The sequence below is a fragment of the Centruroides vittatus genome, unplaced genomic scaffold (genome assembly GCF_030686945.1).
Source record: "Centruroides vittatus isolate TY-2023 unplaced genomic scaffold, ASM3068694v2 contig_290, whole genome shotgun sequence".
In the NCBI taxonomy this organism is placed as follows: domain Eukaryota; kingdom Metazoa; phylum Arthropoda; class Arachnida; order Scorpiones; family Buthidae; genus Centruroides; species Centruroides vittatus.
In genome coordinates, this window is record NW_027121846.1 from 1,422,316 (window position 1) to 1,441,901 (window position 19,586).

A 19,586-nucleotide genomic window follows, 5' to 3' on the forward strand; every position below is an offset into this window, starting at 1 on the left:
ACTATCACTGGTTTTTCAAAGGTTGTTGTGAGTGAATTATATTAAAAGTATTTTTGATTCATTCTTTTATTTGATATGTAAACTTAATTTTATTGAATTTCTACTTTTTAACTAAATATTTTAAAAAATGTAATAACTTCTATTAGCATTTCACCAGTCTTCTATCAACCTTTAATAAGCAATATTTTTGTAGTTAAATCTTGTAAATCTCATCATATATAACTAATATATAGGGAAACAAAAACTTCTTTAAAGACTTATTTATTCCTGAACTTAGAATTTGATACAAAGTTGATTGCTCTGTTTTGCTTTATAACAGAATATGTACTCATTGTATGTTAACTGAGACATGAGACACTCATAAATTTCAGGAATAAAAATTAAAGTTACACTAAATACAGTCTGATAAAACATTTCTCAAAATTCAGGAACTTAAAAGATGAAATTCTAAAAAACACTCAAAATATTGCTTAAAAACAATTCATGCACACTTTATATTTACAAACTGTGTCCAAATTGATTTCAATATTTTGATAATTAATCCAATTAATATAATTATTTTTAAAAACTGACTTTCTAATTAGCTAAACCAAAATCATATTTTAGAATATTTAATGGAAATTTTGTATTCAATCTAAAATTGATTTGGTATGCACCATTTTTCAATTAGGAATAATTAAAACAGAATTTTTTAAAATTCATTACACACAAAATATCACAGTATACTCTTTTAATTAAAAATATTTTTTATAATTTTTTAAACATATCAGAGAAAGAAATAACGCAAGTGTAAAAATTTTTTATACTCTAAAATGAAACATTCTCAATGGAGATGTACAGCAATATATATATATATATATGACAAATAATTTTAATTTCTATTTACAAAGGATTCAATTCACAAGTCTTCTTGACATTTATATAAATATGAAACATATCTCAAATACACCATAATAATAAAAGGCACTTTTTAAACTTTGAAGACATTATTTGAAAGGAAATTTACATTTACAATAAACAAGTATATGATATACATAAAAAAGGAAAAATTTTTTTTGCCATGAGAGCTATATACATGTTAAGATTAATTTTTACTTGATGATTGGTCAATCTTAAAGACTTGTTTTTGGCCCTCTGCTACAGTTTGCATAGATTTAACAAAAGAATGATAAAATATGTTCATTTAATTGAGATGGCAGCTGTACAATGATTATGAAAGTGTAATATATATATCTGATTATATCTGTTTACTGTACACATGTTTATCTCTAAAAATTCTATGTAGTAAAAATCTCTTACAGAAAAGTTATGATGATGTCACTGACACACCGCATTATAAAATTTCCTAGACTTACAGCCTAACAAAAAGAGAGAAGCAATCTGGAAGAATGCCCTTCTTTGTTAAGTTCAAGTCTAAAAATTCTAATTTATTATCAAAAATTTTGTTTAAGAATAATTATTGTGCATTATTTGTTATATTACAATATATACAATATAGCGTTATATTTATAATTAAAGCTACATTTCTCTGAAACTAGCTGCAATTATTTTTAATTTAGATATTTCCGGCATCTTTTGGAACCACACGTGCAGGGAATTTTTTCATCTTCAATAGGAAATTTATAATTATAAGTGAGTTCTTCTCCTTTTAATATCCTAAAAAAGAGAATGAATGTCATAATTTTAAATAATTTATTAAATTTATTTTATCAATAATTAAAGTAAGTACCTTTTCAATGCAAATATTACAATATGTTTCTTTCCATCGACATTTATGACCTTGGAATAACAATTAGGCTAAAAGAAAAAGGTTAATTATTAAAATTTTATTATGTTTGCTTATTTTGTATGCTATATCTATTACATTTTACTTCTCCACATATTAAATTATTACACACTATGTAATAAAAAAATTAAATGATTTTGCTCAGTTTTAAATCACATGACATATTTTTAAGTTAAAGATTTGTCTGCATATTGCCTAACTGGCCAAATACATTTTATATACATATTTGCATAAAAACAAATGACTGCATTAAAAAAAATTACAAATAAAAATTATAAATGTAACTTTTACTTTTATTCAAACTACTACTTCAGATATATGCTAATTTGTGTTCTGTTCTAACAATATAAAAAAAAAAACTAATAAATTGTGCTTTGTATCATTGATATGCATTTTTAACTTTCAACTATTTATTTGATAAATAGTTGTAAGTGTAAACAATGTTTATATTTATGACTTTAACACAATTTACTTTTAACTATCCACTTCATTATTCTAGCTGAACATACAACAGCATGAAATACTAAGATTTGGATGAATAAATCAAATTTATTCATCCAAAACCCCCTTTCAGTGGCTATCAAAATAATATGAAATCCTAATTTAGCATTATCTTTATTAATTAATTGTTTTAATACAGTAGAAGTTTATCAAAGGATCAATTTAAAAACTTCTTAAGCAGAAATGAAAGTAATATAATTTTTTCATTTAGATTTTTGTCTAATGTAGTCTGCTTCATCCATTTTGTTATGTAAAACAAAAATACATTTTTTGTAATAATAATATCCCCTTGTAACAAACTAAGGGGTTAAACCATAATTTTAGTTTGTTAAATATTACTAATATACTTTTATATAGTAACTTAGTACAAGATAACACAAAATAAAATACATAGTAATAATCAAGTTTTGAAAAACACAATAAATTATGTTTCCAAAACTTAAAATCTCATCAAATACTTTTTCTTGCTTGCTACAAATTTCACACAATAGAAAAATACATGTTTCCAAGTTTCATATACTTGGATGTTACAATTACTACAAATTCTATCATGATCTATTATTAGACATCCAAATTTAATTCAACTAAGATGTAGTCAAAATTAATCGTTTTACATAATTTATGTCCATAACCAAATAAAACATTAACTCTTATGTGTGAAGATTAATACTACAGTATAACTGAAAATGCTTATTCTTTTCCAACAGAGACCCATCTTCTTATATGCATTGTTCATAAAATACTTTCAGAATTAATGTTTGATAGCTTTCAATCAAATGAAGTTCTTGAAACAACCAGGGGCCGTATTCTGGTTGTCATCTCTCACAAGCTGGTCGCTGATTGGCTAATCTGAATGATTAGCCAATCAGTGACCGCTTGTGAGAGACGAGAGACGGTGACCAGAGTATGGTCCCAGACAAACACGGTTTCTCCTTTTTATAACAGATTTTTCAGTGCCGTTGCCCGATTATACATTTCCATTATACAGTGTCCATTTTTGAATGTAATTTTTATCCTCCAATTTGAAAACTCTAATCCAAAATGAAATTATTCCTTTTATTACAATTGCTGATATTCTAGAAACACCAAACTGCAAATGCAACGTGTAAGTTTGAATTTTATTATATAGCATAAAAATTCTTTAAAGATACAGAGCAAGAACTATTTCCATTTTATTGTAATAAGTAATTGTCCATACAGGAGCAGCATAATGTAATACAGATAAAATTATCAATTAAAATAATTTTATGTAAATATGAGGAGAATTTAATTTTAGCTCTTGAAAGAATTGGCGACTTAGAACACAGTAACATTTTATCCTTACTTATAATTTCTGGCCTTCAAAAATTGACCAGAAGAAAGTAAACTCCCAGATACATATATAATTTGAGACAACTTGTAAAGGTTGGTTATTAAGAAACTCTCTCTCTCTGGGTGATAATGATATTCAAGAAAGGCAGTAGACTATCTTAGTATTTAAAACATTTATAAATAATTTATAGCCACAACAAAATTCCTGTAAAATTTCAATTTTCTTTTGCAACATTTGTGGAGTATAGGCAAGAATTACAGAATTTCACTCTCTGATCAAGTTGACACACATTAATATATATGCCTCAACTTGATCAGAGAGCAAAATCCCAAGTAAGTCAGATTTAGCAAGTCACACTATCAAATCATTAATATACATATTAAAAAGCAGTGGGCTCAGAATCTCACACTGCAAAACTCAATGTCAAATGAATCAGTTATTTTGGTTAATATCTTTACTCTTACAGTAGCTTTGGAATATATTCCAATGCTCATTCTTTCTAACAGAGACCATAAAACTTTATGATTAGATCAGCCTTTAATACTGTTAAAGTCCATGAAAACAGCATAAAGTTTTCCTCTTTTTTCTGCAATTTTGATTGAACCAAAGAATTTAGTACAAATATTTGGTTTTGATAAGATCAGCCAGGTCAAAAACATGCTTGCTCCTGACACAAAATATCATAAAGGATCCATTTTTCTAGCCTTTGTTTAAGTTTTTATTAAATAAGTCTCCCAATTACAGGAATGAAAGATGTAGGACCATACACATTGCAATAATCAAAGATTCATTCCAAATTTCCAGAAAACTAGAATTTTTTTTTCATAGAGTTAAAAACCTTCACTTTTGTAGAAAGAAACTTTTCTGAAAGACATGAAAGACACTTAAAATCAATTTCAGGTGAGGTATTAGGACAGAATATTTAATCAGTTTTAAAATGCTTAATTGCTCCTTTTACCTCCTCTAAGGTAAAATATGTAAAACAGTCTGTCTCTATTGGAAACACTTTATACACATCCATTGACAACTGTTCAGTTAAAGAATGTTCTTAATTCAATTTTTATGCTGCTAAATTCTCTAATCTTTCCAAGGGAATTCCTGAACTATAACTTAAACATAAAAGTAAATAAAAAAACTATTAATTGTTTGCCAAAATATTTTAAATAGAGGATTGGCAATATGCAATAATTCTAAGTTCCAAAAATAAGACTGTTTTTTTGTTTCTATTGACATAATACTTTATACTCTTTCAAATAGTTTTCTGTGTTTAATTTTGTCACCTTCTAATACCATGATAAAAAAATCTGTTGAAATTGTTTAACACTCACTGTCCTACCAAAATTTCTTAAATCTGTTCCTCATATAACATTATGAATTAAGTCCAAGTACATTGTTACTTTAACTATTCAATCCATTAGATCATAGATTTCCTCCACATTCATCCAATAAAACATTATCTAGTGTGACAGTAAATGAAGATTTAAATTCATCCCTCCATATTGCACATTTATCAAAAAAAATATAAAAAAAACAGACATTTATTGTCTGTTGGCAACTCTAGATTATGCCAAGGGGATCATTGATAGTAAGACAGATGAGTGATCAGAATCAATCTCTGATAAAACACACAAGTCATTTATAACTAGAAAATTCTTGTGACACTATCACAAAACCAATTATACTGCATCTCTTAGTTGTATGGTAGGTAAAATTATCTTCTTCATCCCCTGGCAATAAACCATTTAAGCAAACAAGATTATTATCCTCACAAAAATGGTAGAGAATTTTCCCTCAATAGAATCTTTTGAAGCTCTCAAAGTAATTTGCCAGTCACCAGTGAAACAAGACAAATGTGCAGATTTTAATGCTAGGATTGTAAGATCAAGTAGATTTCTATAAGCAACAAAGTATTCTTGAAATCATCATCATAATTATTGTTAGGCAAAATATATGCTGGATATTAGTTAACTCTTAAGTATTTACTTGTAAAATCAGTACAAATCGTGACTGAAAAATCAGTTTAACTTCAGAGACTGCATCTAATCTAACTATAACAAAATTAATCCACCACTGGAGCTTCCAGGACCCTCACTGCTATGTGCTATCTGATGATAAAATTTATGATCAATAGAAAAGATTGATTCAATTACGAGAGAAGTATGCCATGTTTCTACAGACAGAACACATCCATTCTACATATCAGATTCCAGAAATTAGGAAAGTAATACTTATTATTTAAACCTGCAATATTATATCAAACTTCAATTTTATATCATTATTATCCAAGTACAGAACTTTATATTCATCACCCTTGTCTTTTGTGTCATCATGCTGTTTATCATTGTAAACTATATTAGTAAAAAAGATGGTTCTTCATCTGTCTGGAAAATTTCACCTTTATAATTACATGCAAATATCTTATATATTAAATTATTGCAATTTAACATTTCTAGCTCCTTTTGAACCCATTTCTTTACTACAGAGCTTTAATTTGTTTCTGATGATTGCTTGATGAATACAAGAACTATTGTTAGTAATTTAAAAGGTTAAAGTATATAAAAATGTTAATGAATATATTTAAATTATTTGTGAATTGATCAGTTTTGAAAATAAATTAAATCTTTTCCCATTTTTGGTTTACATTTTCCAATTCTAGAAGCAAATTCACATCTGTAACCTTAAACAAGCTATTGTCCATTTTATCATTATCCTCTATACTCAAGATTACATTAGAAGATAAAGAAAGAAGAAATAATAATCTCATTAACTTTTCATGCAAATTACTACATATTGCATGAATTTCCATAATTGATTTGTCATTTTTAACATTGTCTTCAAAACTGATAGAGAAAAAGGCTGAGACAGAATTCAAGATCTACCAAAGCAGTGTCTATATTTTCAAACTATGCTTGTATGCTATCTAAATGTTCTAAAATAATTTCTAATTTGCTATTTGAAGAAGCTTGTAATTTCAACAAAAGTCAAATTCCTTCTTGAACATTCTCTCCTTTTCGGCACTGATATGAGATAAGATCAGCTGTTCCATTGACTCACCCAGAACATTTTCTTTGCTTCAGATTCATTTTCTTACATTTCATGGCAATCCATCTTGAGAGAAGGATAACTTTTTTGCCACTTTCTGAAATAAAAATTCTATCCTTTTCCAAAAGAAAGGGTCAATAATTTTCATTTACCTTTGGCCTGTTATGAGTGTATTCATATACCACATGAAGATTTTCATATTCCATATTCTAATGTTGTGTTCATCTAATTGGCAAAGTCAACGAAAAGTTGTTTTATCAGAGACAGACTTAAGTATTGATTGTCTTCATCGACATTGACATTAGATAAATCTCATCGATCATCGACATTAGATAAATCAAGTAAAAATATATTGAAAAACATGAACTGTGCAAATTCACTTCTTTATGGTTTATCAACTGACTGAATGGCTTGAACAATTTATACTTTATATAACTTTTCAATATAGTTCTTTGAAATAAATACTAGCTCTACAATTTCAGACAAAACACAGTATTGGCGTTGCAGTGACAAAATATCTCATTAAAATTTCATATCTGATAACTGTTGAGAGACGGATTTTAGATTAATGATAATAGTGAATATATATAGGTTGTCATTATTAGATTGAAATAGGGGTTTTTTTTTCTATTTAATAAATTAACTTTATTCACATTTCATATGCATTGTGTACTGTGACAATTTATTGAGCTGCAATTTTCAAAACTTGTAGACCTATAAATTCCTTCCACATGCCTTTCCTTAATCTCAAAAATCAGGCCTGGGAGTGCCATTTACCCTCTGAAAAAGTGAGTTGAAATACAGAAAAAGTGAATAAAAAGTGAGTGTAATAGTGACAAAACAAAGTGAAAACACTGAAGGAAAACTTGTCAAAAATAGCAGTAAAAGTTATTTTCTTTTTATTCTGTTATGGTTAAACACATTTTTAAAATTTCTGTATATTCTGTAATATAGAATACTTGTTATATCGTGGTTCAGAAATATAGCACTTTTTTGGTTCCCCAAATTTTAAAAGCATTTGAGTCAATAAATTTTAAATTACTAAATGCCATTGAATTTCTATTTGCAACAAAATATGGTATTTTATTTCTACTATTGTCCTTGAAACTCCCACGAAGATGAAATAATAAATTCATCTAGATCTAAATATGCAGAACAGATAGATTACAATTTGTTTCCTTTTGATATTAAAAGTTGTTTATTTATTTATTAGTTTTAAGTACTGTCTCCTCATTTACAAGTTTCTGTGAGTTCACAGTATTGTCAATTCATATAAAAGTGTGAAATTTTTATACAATAGTAATGTTGTTTTGATGTTCTATTATATATTCAATATTTATTTTTTGAAATTTTCAATTACAGCATTTATAATTTTTATTGAAAAATATAAACTACATGAATTTCTAATAAGCAATTTATATAGTACTGTATAATAAAATCGCAATTGATATTTTGTTTTTATATGGACAGTATTTGTCTTTCAATTTGTCATTGAAGAAACAATAATGCTAAATAGGTGTTCATGGTGTCAATTAATACAATATAACCATGAATAAAATTCAGATTGAAAAACTAAGTTTATTTTATATCAGAAACACTTGCTATGGAATCTCTATTCTTTCATCAGCATGTATAATCTGTTTAGTAAAAGCCCAGAATTTTTATTACTCGGTTATATCGCATTTTTTTCTGTCGCCTGACAAATGCAATATAACAAGGGGCTACTGTATTTCCAGTAAACCATGAATACTTAATCAGTCATGAAAGATGATGACCTTTTACAGAAGCCAAAGACTTTTTAAGATTATTCTGATGTTTTCAGCTTCCTCTTGCTTTAGAACACTTAAATGAAATACATGATGCTTATTAGTGTTATGTTCTTGATGTTAATAGCCTTCTCGAAATTTTTTGTTTACAGCTTCTAACAAAACTTGGCCTGTGGCATGTATTTCACTTTAAACCATAAAAATGTAGAAGAAACTCAGCTGAAGTTCCATAATCTTCATGTTACGAACAGCTTTTTGTTGTTGTTCTTCAAAATGTTTCTGTGCTTCCTGTTCTGCTCGTTTTTCTGTTTCTCTTCATTTTCCAATTTTTCTTGATAATTTCTATGTGCTGAGGGAGCTAATTTCAGTAGTCCTTTGTAATGAGTACAAAATGTGGGCTTTGGTCATACATGTTTAGTCTCTCCATAACAATCAAAAGTGAATTAAGCATTCTTTCCAACACTGATGCTCTATCAGGTGAAAGTGCCCAGCATGAAATTGACCCTCTCTCTCATGGGAACAGGGATTTTCAATGCTGATTTCACTAATTTGGCTATACTGGGATATTTATCATCATCACAAACTGTTTATTTTTTAACGTTTTGAGATGTGTAAATATTAATTATTAATGATTTCATAAATCATCTGCAGGAAAAAGTTCCTTGTTAATAAAAACCAACATCGTTGTTAACCTTTTGGGAAGCATGTGAAAATTTTTCTCACAAGCAATCACGTGATTGCTTGTGAGAAAAATCAACACTGAAGTGATTACAACACTGAATCTTTTAATTTGTTTGGTAAATTTTATATGTAAACATGAATTCACATTTTCGTTTATAATTGTACATTAATTGAGAGACTAAAAAAGTAATCAGCATAAGAGAAAAGATTAAAAAATGGACATTTCACAAGTAAAGTACAGTAGAGAGTCAAAAATCGGAATCAATTGGAGACTGGGGTTGTTCAGATTAGTGATTTGTTCCGATTACTGATTATGTACGAAAAAATTTATTAGCCTGTCTGATGTTCAAATTTTTCTCCGTTGCGTGTCACTTCGTGTTGAATTTTTGTCGATTTTAAGCCCAACAAAAATTTTTATAATAATAATCGAGGCTATCGTATCGTTAAAAATTATTTCTTCATTTTGTACAAACAAAATAAATATATTGAAGAATATAAAAACATAAAAATTATACTTTAGAAGTAAATCTAGTATCAAAAACGTTCGATTCAGCACGACACAGTCCGACTGAAAATCGTTCCGATTACCGGGGTTCCGATCAACGACTCTCTACTGTAATCACACATTTTATGAAAATAATATGTACTATATGGAATAATTATACTTGTAGTCAATTTAAACATACATTTAGGAATATGTTAATGTTAAATCACATCTATAACATGCTATGAAATCATTAAAATAACTTTAACTCAAGTTTATTCTATTTAAATAATTTAATAAGATAAATCAAGTAAAAAAATATTTTTGTAAATGACAACTCCATAACCCAATTGTTAATTAAAACCAAATAATCTGCCTATAACAAGCATAAATTATTTTTTTCTGACCATTTAGTTATCTAGTGGTAGAAGGTTACGCTACTATCTCGTGCTAATTTTATTAACTATATATTTTAAATTTAAAAGCAGCAGCAGCAGCAGCAGTGTTGTCAGCTTGATTAATCCCTCGGCAAAAGGATTTTAGTGATTTTCTTAGAAAACAACCAAAAATGCAGGGATGCTTAGGATACTCATTTTTAAATTCTGTAGAAGGAAATGCAACTCTGAAGAACTAGATTTTGGCTAATAATAAAAATATGACATGAGTACATAACTTTACTCAACACTAGCTTCTGAATTTGTAATGAAAGGGATTTTTTAAGTGCATAAAGGATTTTTTTACATACGTGAAATAAATTTTTGTTTCCTATAAACTAACAACACCGAGCAGAAGTTGCAATTTTGAGTCCAGTCAGGGCAGAGTATTTTCTTTCAGAAAATTCTATTCCGATAGTCCGATAATTCGGCAGATCGTATGGCTTTAAAATTATTTTTGATTTGACCCACACCTTAATTCATCACATGGAAATGACCAAAAAAGTGAGTGACTCTGAAGCCTGCAAGAATCGAGTGAGATAGATGAAAGTTTAGACCAGCTACAAAACGCTTAGCAACAGGAGACCCCAATTAACTATATGTAAACTTCTGGTTTGGGCCAGAAATCTGCATATAGTTAATTTTTTAATTGAAATAACATGACTTCTGGTTCAAACCAATTAAAAAATTCTCTCCTGAACAGTGTTAGATAGATGACTGGCCTGACTCTATTGTTAACAGGAAAAGTATGACGTATGGAACAGAGACAAGACTACTAAAATTAAGAACATTGCAACATCACAATAAGTAATAGCTTGTTATGTATTAAAATTCTTATTTACAAGTCAAATGCAAAGAAGTTTGAACCTGGTTTCAATTCACTTTAGAATGGAGGTAGAATGAAGGTTACTAGTTTACAGTTAGGATTCCTAAGAGTTTAAAAGCATAATGCATAATGCACATAGATTATTTGAGTTTTCTTTGCAATCCTGTTCATTTTCTCATAACAGCTGAGATAGTGCTGTCTACATCATGCAGATGTGCAGAAAAGCATTGGACAGTATATATTTAAAGAAAGGCTGCTGAGAATCTTTTATTAATTTGCAAAGAACTCTCCTAAAGTCATAAAAATGACAGCTTGATAAAATACTGTGAAGAAGGCCACTTTCTGAAGTTCTAAGAAGATAAATCTTATTGAAGCATGAAGAGAGCCAAGTTTACCTTCAAATAACCAATTCTACAGTTCAGTCAATTTTACAATATACTAAACATATACAGTAGACCCCCTTATAACACGGGTTCATATAATACGGAGGAAAAATTGCGATCGTGTTCATATAACACACTAAAAGAGGCTCGTATAACACGATAAAAGAATGAGACAGATTGTCATGGCCGATTCGTGTCTCAACAGGATTGGTTGAATCTGGACCAATAGTGGACATTGCACAAACCGTTGAGTTTAAACGAGCAGCAGACCTACTAAAAAACATTTATTATTCAATGGCCATAAAAATTATATTTCTATTAATGATGTCTCCAAAGTTAAGTTATTCTCTTTAAACTCTTCACAGACTGCTTTGCATAACAAATAATAAAGTACACAAGTTATTCTTTCTGTGAAAAATTCGGCGATCCATGACGAAAACAAGCTTAAGCAATTCCCAAAAAATTATATGTTTCGGAAATGTTCGAGTCAAATTAGTCTAGAATCGGTTAATTTTATGGAAGAAAACCTTTCAAACCATTCACAGCCTGCACAAGTGCTGGGCTGTGAATGGCTCATGTATTTGTAAAATCTAAGTGACTCGTACAACAGGAAACATATCTACTGTGTTATGGGGGGGTCTACTGTACTTGTGAAACTACATATAGGCAAGAAATTTTGATTCTGACATACTACAGAAGATTGTGTCAATAAATATGTAAAAACCAAAATATAACTTTGTCAGATTTTATAAACTGGGTTGCAACAAAACCAGGAAAAACAGTACATGCAGAGATACATTAAACGAATGGACAATGATTTCTATTGTGCTAAATAGAAATAATTTTTTACTGCAGTAAATAAATTTTTTCTTAAAATAATACCTTTTGACCAAATGAGGCAATGATTCATGAAAAATTGGGGGCAAATTTTATAGACAAATCATGTTTCCAAATTGTGTACAGAAATAATACACAAGGTTATTCGAATGTAAAATGAGGCCAACAACCCAGATTGTTTTGCATGGGGCAAAAGGCTGCTTCTGTTGAAATCTGGGGCTGCATGTTAGTGAATGGTGTTGAAAAACTCTGTCAATATAGTCTTCAGTTACAATGGTGCTATTATAAAAACATTCTTGAAACCTGTCTACAGTCATCTAGTATTGTTTCCAGAAAGTTTCTTGTATCTTCTGACAAGACAATGCTAGACTCACATTGCTAAGGACACTTAGTCTTGATTTTAAAGACAGTATCATCTGTGATCTGCCATGTTCTGCAAGAAGCCCTGACATAAATCCAATTGAGAATATTTCATGGTATTTAAAGAGAAAATGATCCAATTAATTCTGAATTGTCAACCAGCTTCTAGCAAAAGAACAGAATTCTATTAAAAAAGCATGTCATTAGTAGAATCAATACCTCAAAATTGCTGAATAAATTACAAAATGTAGGGAGGCAACAAAACATTAATATTAACTTACAGGATAGAAATCTGCAAAACTAATTGATTTCAAATCAGAAGCTTTTTTAATGTTTATATGTACTGTATTTAGAGTACATGCCAAAAAATAAAACGTGCAGTAAATATTAATTCTCTTCCTATTGTATTATTGTCCCCTTTTTATGTCTCTACTGATCTTTGTAAGCATAATGTTAGCAATATGTGCAAGGGTATGAACTTTGCATTTTATATTGTATATAAAAAGAAAGCACACTTACTTCACAAGAATGATTAATAAATCTTGCAGCATTTCCATGCATAGTGGCATCAACTACTTCATTATCATCTATACGAAACATATAGCATCCGATACCCTGCAATAAACAAGAAATTTAATGTAAAAAATTCTTAAAATAATACTTAAACATAGAAAGTAAATTTTTAATATTGAAGAATATGCAATTGTTATTTTATAAAATGCTCACTTTGCTTTCATAATAAGCTTCTCGACTATCAGTTAGAATGCTCCGAATGACTTCACCTGCATATTCAATTATCATTTCTCCAGCATCAATATTTCTTTTACAGAAAAGTCCACGCCCATGAATTTGTGACCTTTATAAATATATTCATTTTTTAAATATATTTCATTGAAAAAATAGTTTTAATTTTTAAACCTAAAAATCTTTACCTATAAACTCCTACAGCTTCCTTAGCACTGTTCTTCAAATGTCTAAAGCGCATAGCCATTGGCAGATCTATGCTGGTTGCTCTGCGAGATGATTTATGTTTCATCTCTTCATCGCGTAAATAAGGTTGATATTGTGGAGGACAGCGATGCTTTGAAGCTAAGAAATTAAACATATCATAATCTTTCCTAGTTAGAAAAGGTTCAGACCTAGCACATCCAGTTGGGTTTAATGGTAACTGGAAAAAAGTTTATAAATTACATTTATATTATAGTTTCCCTCAATATTAAATTTCAGCACTTACCTCCTCCTCTTCAGGATGAGGAGGATGAAATAGGAAGTTATAATTCACACAATTTTTTGCACCAGGCAGTTGCTCTAATAAATATCTTACAGCATTATTAGTGAGACCCATTACAGAAAGTCCATCTATACCTATTAAATAATACAAAATTTTAGTTATAATAATAATAACAATAATAATAAAATGTATGATTGAACATTTATTTGATAAAATTTACTTACCATTCTGACTTATATTCTTTCTCTTAAGATGGGCAGCTGTACATGCATCTTGTACTTGATCCAGAACATTCTTCCATGCTTCTGTATTATGAAACATTTTAAAAATGAATTTGATATTAATATAAGATTTTTTGATTATTTATTTTACTATTTATTTAAAAATATTTTGTTTTGTTGTAATTAGGAAGACAATATAATTTTTCAAACATTCTCAAACTGTCAAATGTCTCTTTACGAAAAAGTAATTTTTACACTTAAAAATCCTATATAAATTTCAAAAATAATAAATATAAGTGAAATTCTATAATTACTGAATTAAATTCAGATACAAAATATTGCTTAATAAATTGCAGTCAAATAAATATTTTAGTACACTTGAATTAAAACATAATTGTAACTAAAGATAGAAACTGGATTCTAAAAATTACATTTTATTATATTAAATTTTTGGTTCTTTATTCAAGATTTTGTGTATAGCTTTTAGGTTAAATACTTACAAGAAAAGGACATGGCTGGCTGGCTACCCACCAATTTGATCAGCTTAGACATAGTGAAAGTACAGTACATTGAAAATGAGTGAATACATGCCCAAGGTTTTCATCCAATGCACTTCGCAAATATTAATTTTTGATTTAACCCTGAAGTTAAGACTATTTACAAAAATATACTTTTTTGTGTCTATCCATTTATCCTTTAACACAATCACAGAAGTAACAGCTACATTGGAATCAAGAAAAACATCATTAAAAAACAAATAAAAATAGGTAAAAATTCACAAAGTTAAAACCGATATCAAACATCAGCCTTTTATTTGAAGATCTGACACTTTTTTACATTAAAAACAAAAGTAAATCTTCTCAAATCTTTTCTTCATTCCAATGTAACTGTTACTTCTGTGGTTGTGTTAAAGGATAAATGGATAAACTCAAAAATATACATTTTTGTAAATAGTCTTAACTTCAAAGTTAAATTAGAAGATATCCTGAGTCATCATGAAAATTCAAAAGTTTGTAGTGAATGGTTATAAGCCATAATAGATGATACATTCTACACCTGCTGTGTATCATAGCCTGTTAAATGATCATTAATTAAACAGTGGCTACCAAACAGGTATCGTTCTGGCATTGATTCCTGGAAATTTTTAAAATATTCTTTTTATTTTTAATACTTTTTAATTAGGTAAAAATTATAGAATTTTTACATTTGCATATTTAATAAAATACTATATAAATAATTGGAAATAAATGACAGTATTTTTATTGTACATCTTATTGTTAATTTTTAAATTTTATTATGATGGCTTACAACTTGTCAGATGATATACAAGGTGTAGCAGAAAAGTAATGAGATTAGTATCAGTGAGAGCGATCTGGTAACACTGTGGACTTCCCTTTCATGTAGCTTGTATGCCTGTCTCTCCTAGATGCTCAGTAACAGTTTCAACCATGTGCGGTAACTATGTGATCCTCGAGAGCATGATAAGTGGAGTATTGTTTTTGTATTGCATTACAGAAAACGGAATAGCGAAATTTGGAGCAACAGTGTGCTATCAAATTTTGTGTTAAACTTGGTGAATCCGCAAGTTTGACCTACAAAAAGTTGCAAGTCTTGGGGAACATTCCTTATCATGAGCACAAGTTTTTTGATGGCACAAAGCATTTTTGGAGGGCCTAGAAGCAGTAGAAGACAGAACCTCAGAACTGCAGAAAGTGTGGAACAAGTAAGGGATCCTTGAAAGGGTCAGAAAAAGGGTGCTTTGAGTCAAACGAGACATTGTGGACACTTGGATACTTCACCATGACAACTCCTCCTGTCACATGGCCATCTCCATCAATCCATTTTTGACAGAAAAAGAAATTTATGTGGTTTCCCAGGCCCCCTATTTGTCTGATCTCAGTCTGTGTGACTTGTTTTCATTTCCCAAGATCAAAACCCATTTGAAAGGACGTCCATCTTGGTAATGCTGATAACATCCAAAGGAGCGTAACCGCGTTGCTGCAGGCGATTCCAGTTGAAGCCTTCCAGCACTCCTATGAAAACTGGCAACAATGCCTCCACCAATTTATAGTTGACCAAGGGATAACACTTTGAAGGAGATAACATTAATGTATAAAAATAAAATAATTTTTTTTGCAACAATTTTAGTCTCATTACTTTTCTGCCACACCTTGTATATCATAAAAATACGTAGAACATAAAAATTTCTTGCAAAGTGTGCATTTTATAAATGGAAATGCTAAGCATTAACACTTGAATGGTTTCATTTCTTGAATGGATAGGAAACATATTTGATTTACATGCATATTTTATCATGTCTTTGGAAACTGGAGAGAATAAATAAATGAATTTTTATAGTATCTTCTGTTGTGGATAACTGACATTTATTCTGCAAAATCTCAACAGAAGTTTGAAATTTCTTAATAAAATGTTTCATTTTTCAGAAGAAATAAACATCACAAGGTTGACAATATGGAGTACAGTGAGAAGGTTGCAGTTGCTATCATCATCTGTAAACACACTGTTAAAATGTGCCAGATCTGTCTGACGTACCCTTGAACCCAGAATCGGTGGAAATTCTTGATTCTTACAATAATCTAGCAATACCTCTTTGATGAAAATGTTAAAACGGTTCTTTGTGAGTCTTCTATGCTTTGATGCTGTGACAAATTTGTTTCCATACAGTTCTGTAAAGTCTTTAATTAATATTACTAGTAACACAAAATTCAAAATTTCCTTTTGGTTATTGAATGCAAAGGAAAACTTTCAGAAAAAGTTTCTGGTAAACTGTTATGGCATATTACGCAGTGTAACTATGAGTGACTTTGTTGAAATCACCAAGGAAGATTTTAGTTGTTTTTTCACCTTTGGTGGACAAACAGTGCAAATATTGTATATCCATATAATATTTGCAACCAGTCTGGTCTGTATTTATTATAAAATCAGGATAAAAATTTAAATTTTTTTTTTGCAATTTGCTTCCAATACTTCTGTGCTTCTTTTAAAATAGGTAAATCTAATGCATTTTTTGATTTTAACCTTACTAATTCTATTCATCAAAGAGAGGTTACAGTCTTGAATTAATAAATTCAAGACTCATCCATGTGATGTTGTAAAGTAAAATTCTGGCCTTCAAACTGGACAGCAGATTGTGAAGCCCATTGCTCTAATATTCTCATTGTTACAGGTTGCATCTACTGTTAGGATTCACAGAACAAATCCAAATAGCAATCAAAAATCCACTGGTCAATCATGTCAAATTTTTCTTTTACACCTCCTGTTTTTCAATTTGCTTTGTCTATTTTTATAGATCTCTTTTAGAATGAAGTGCACTACCTCCATTCTTTATAATGGTTTATAAAATCCAATTAGGATGTTCTCTTACCAAATTCAGAATTTTAATTTTTGTGTCAAGTGCTGTGTATTGTGCTTTCAATTTTTTAGATTTTAGTTCAATCTCACTCAATCAGACACAACTGAATACAAAGTGCTACTAGATGGAAGCAATTTTTCTGATGAAGATGATTTGAAACTGTACAGAATGTCTTTTCCACATCCTTTTCTGGAATGTTTTCTTCTGACAGGAATAATTCTTCTACCTCATCAAAATCCCATTCTTTAAAAATGTCAATAAGAGTTGTAGCAAATTTTTCACCTAAAACTGTTGCTTTTTTCAACATGATATCATTTGCTGGACCTTTGGTAACATTTAACTTTTCCAAAAATTTCAAGCCATCCATAATATCCTGTTTTTCATATGATGTAATAAATGCAAACTCATTGCTTTCGATATTAGTTGTTGTCAATTCTTCACTTGATGATCAATTAAAAAAAAATTTCCTATGATGCTGCCATTTCACAAAGTTGCTAATACTTATATTACCACCATTTTGAATTTTACAACTAACCTCAGATCCTGCTTTGTCTTATTTCAAAACAAAACCAAAATCACTAGAAATATGAAAGTTAGAGTGACAGTTCTGATTGTTGACACAAGTATTTTATTAAATATGAAAATGCAAAATTCTATAATTTTTACTTAATTAAAAAATATTAAAAATAAAAGAAATATTTAAAAAATTTTCAGAAATAGTTGCCAGCACAATACCTGTTCAGCAGCTGCTGATAATTAATGATCATTTAACAGACTATGTTAAGTGGTGTTTGTAGAATGTATCATATCATCTATTATAGCTTATAACCATTCGCTATAAACTTTTAAATTTTCAAACACCAAAAATTAATATTTTCAAGGTGCATTGGATGAAAACTTCAACCATGTATTTGATAATTTTTGATGTACCAGTACTTTTTCTATGTCCAAGCTACACAAAATCAGTGGGTAGCCAGTCATGTCCTCTCCTTGTTAGTCTTGATTATTTAGTTTAATTAATGTTTCTTTTTAATAAGTTTTTATGTAATCAAAACAATTTTATTAAATTTAACAAAGATAAGTTGTAATTATTAGAATTGGAAGTTTTGTAATGATCTGAATAGAAACATAACAATAATGTTAATGTAATCTAATGTGTGTACTGTACATTAATGGTAACTATAATTAAAAAATATGATTAAAAATTGCAGCCTGGCATATCTATTACATTTACTCATCAATCACACACCGCGCTGAATAAACAATAACTTCACACAAAAACCAACAACGGTGCGTTATCACATATAATTACCATTTTCACAAATGTTTTCGAACATGGAAAGTTCTTTATCAGGTGAAAAAAGGACAACTTATAAAAACGTTCGATGGAACAGTTTTCGAAAGAGCTGTGCGAAAGATTCGAAATGTTACTCGTGCAGATGTCATCTCTGCGCATGGACGAAAGTGGAAATTTTTCTGTAATGTCATCCGTAATATATGAGCATTTGCCATGCGATGGATAACGATAACTCCTCTTTGCTGTTAATACATTTTTTATCCCGGGCGGTTTTGTGTATGTGAATTGCCTCCATCCATCTCAAATGGTGTATAAGGGGTGTGGTGTGAATGATCCTGGCCTCGTCAAACCTTGGCTGAAAATCCGGTTCCATGGCGTAACGTGCCAACGCGGTTGTACATCTTTGGTGACGGATGTCTGCTTTATGCTCTTTAATTCTCGCTCCTAGTGATCTTTTAGTGGAGCCGATGTACCATAAGTCTTCGTCACACCTGTGGTCTTTCAGTGGGATGGCATACACTCCAGATAGCTTGTCTTGGTTGGGGGGATCTTTGGCATTCCGTAGCAGCTGATATATATTAGGGCATCTTTTATAGGTGATGCTGACTTGTTTCTTCCTGGCAACCTCCAAATAAAGCTTCCTTAAATATGGATTGTAGGTGAGCGAAATATTGTCTTTATGATCTGTTGTTACTTGCTCATGCTGGTTGGATTGCATTGACCGTTGGTAATCCCTCCATTTTTTGGTTAATTTACTTATAAGGTTGTAGTACCCATGGCTTTGAGCAATACTGCATAACGTGTTAATCTCGTTTTTAAGAGCGTGCCTTGTTGAGGAATGGGTGTACGCCCGTTTGACTAAGGTGTTGAATGCTGCTAGTTTGTACGGTATGGGGTCACAAGAGCCTATGGGGATGTACAATTGGTCTGCAAGCAGTTTCCTGTATACCTCCGTGAGGATCGAGGATCCTTTAACCATGATACTAACATCCAGGAAATGAGCATGCGTGTCATTCACCTGTTCCAGGTCCAGAGTTACGCCGTAGCTGTTG

The 19,586-nt window shown here is 29.8% G+C and overlaps 1 protein-coding gene across 3 annotated transcripts in view; it reads right to left on the reverse strand.

Moving 5' to 3' along the window:
- Positions 1–245: 245 nt before the first annotated feature.
- Positions 246–19,586, reverse strand: part of trx (trithorax) — a 135,220-nt gene continuing 115,879 nt past the window's right edge. For all 3 annotated transcript variants that reach the window (XM_067266959.1, XM_067266958.1, XM_067266957.1), the window contains 7 exons: positions 13,868–13,948; positions 13,647–13,777; positions 13,345–13,580; positions 13,139–13,268; positions 12,932–13,027; positions 1,730–1,797; positions 246–1,656 (listed from right to left, as the gene is read on the reverse strand). In XM_067266959.1, coding sequence (XP_067123060.1) covers positions 1,551–1,656; positions 1,730–1,797; positions 12,932–13,027; positions 13,139–13,268; positions 13,345–13,580; positions 13,647–13,777; positions 13,868–13,948 — 848 coding nt within the window. In that variant the 3' untranslated portion in view covers positions 246–1,550. The remainder of the gene's footprint in view (positions 1,657–1,729; positions 1,798–12,931; positions 13,028–13,138; positions 13,269–13,344; positions 13,581–13,646; positions 13,778–13,867; positions 13,949–19,586) is intronic.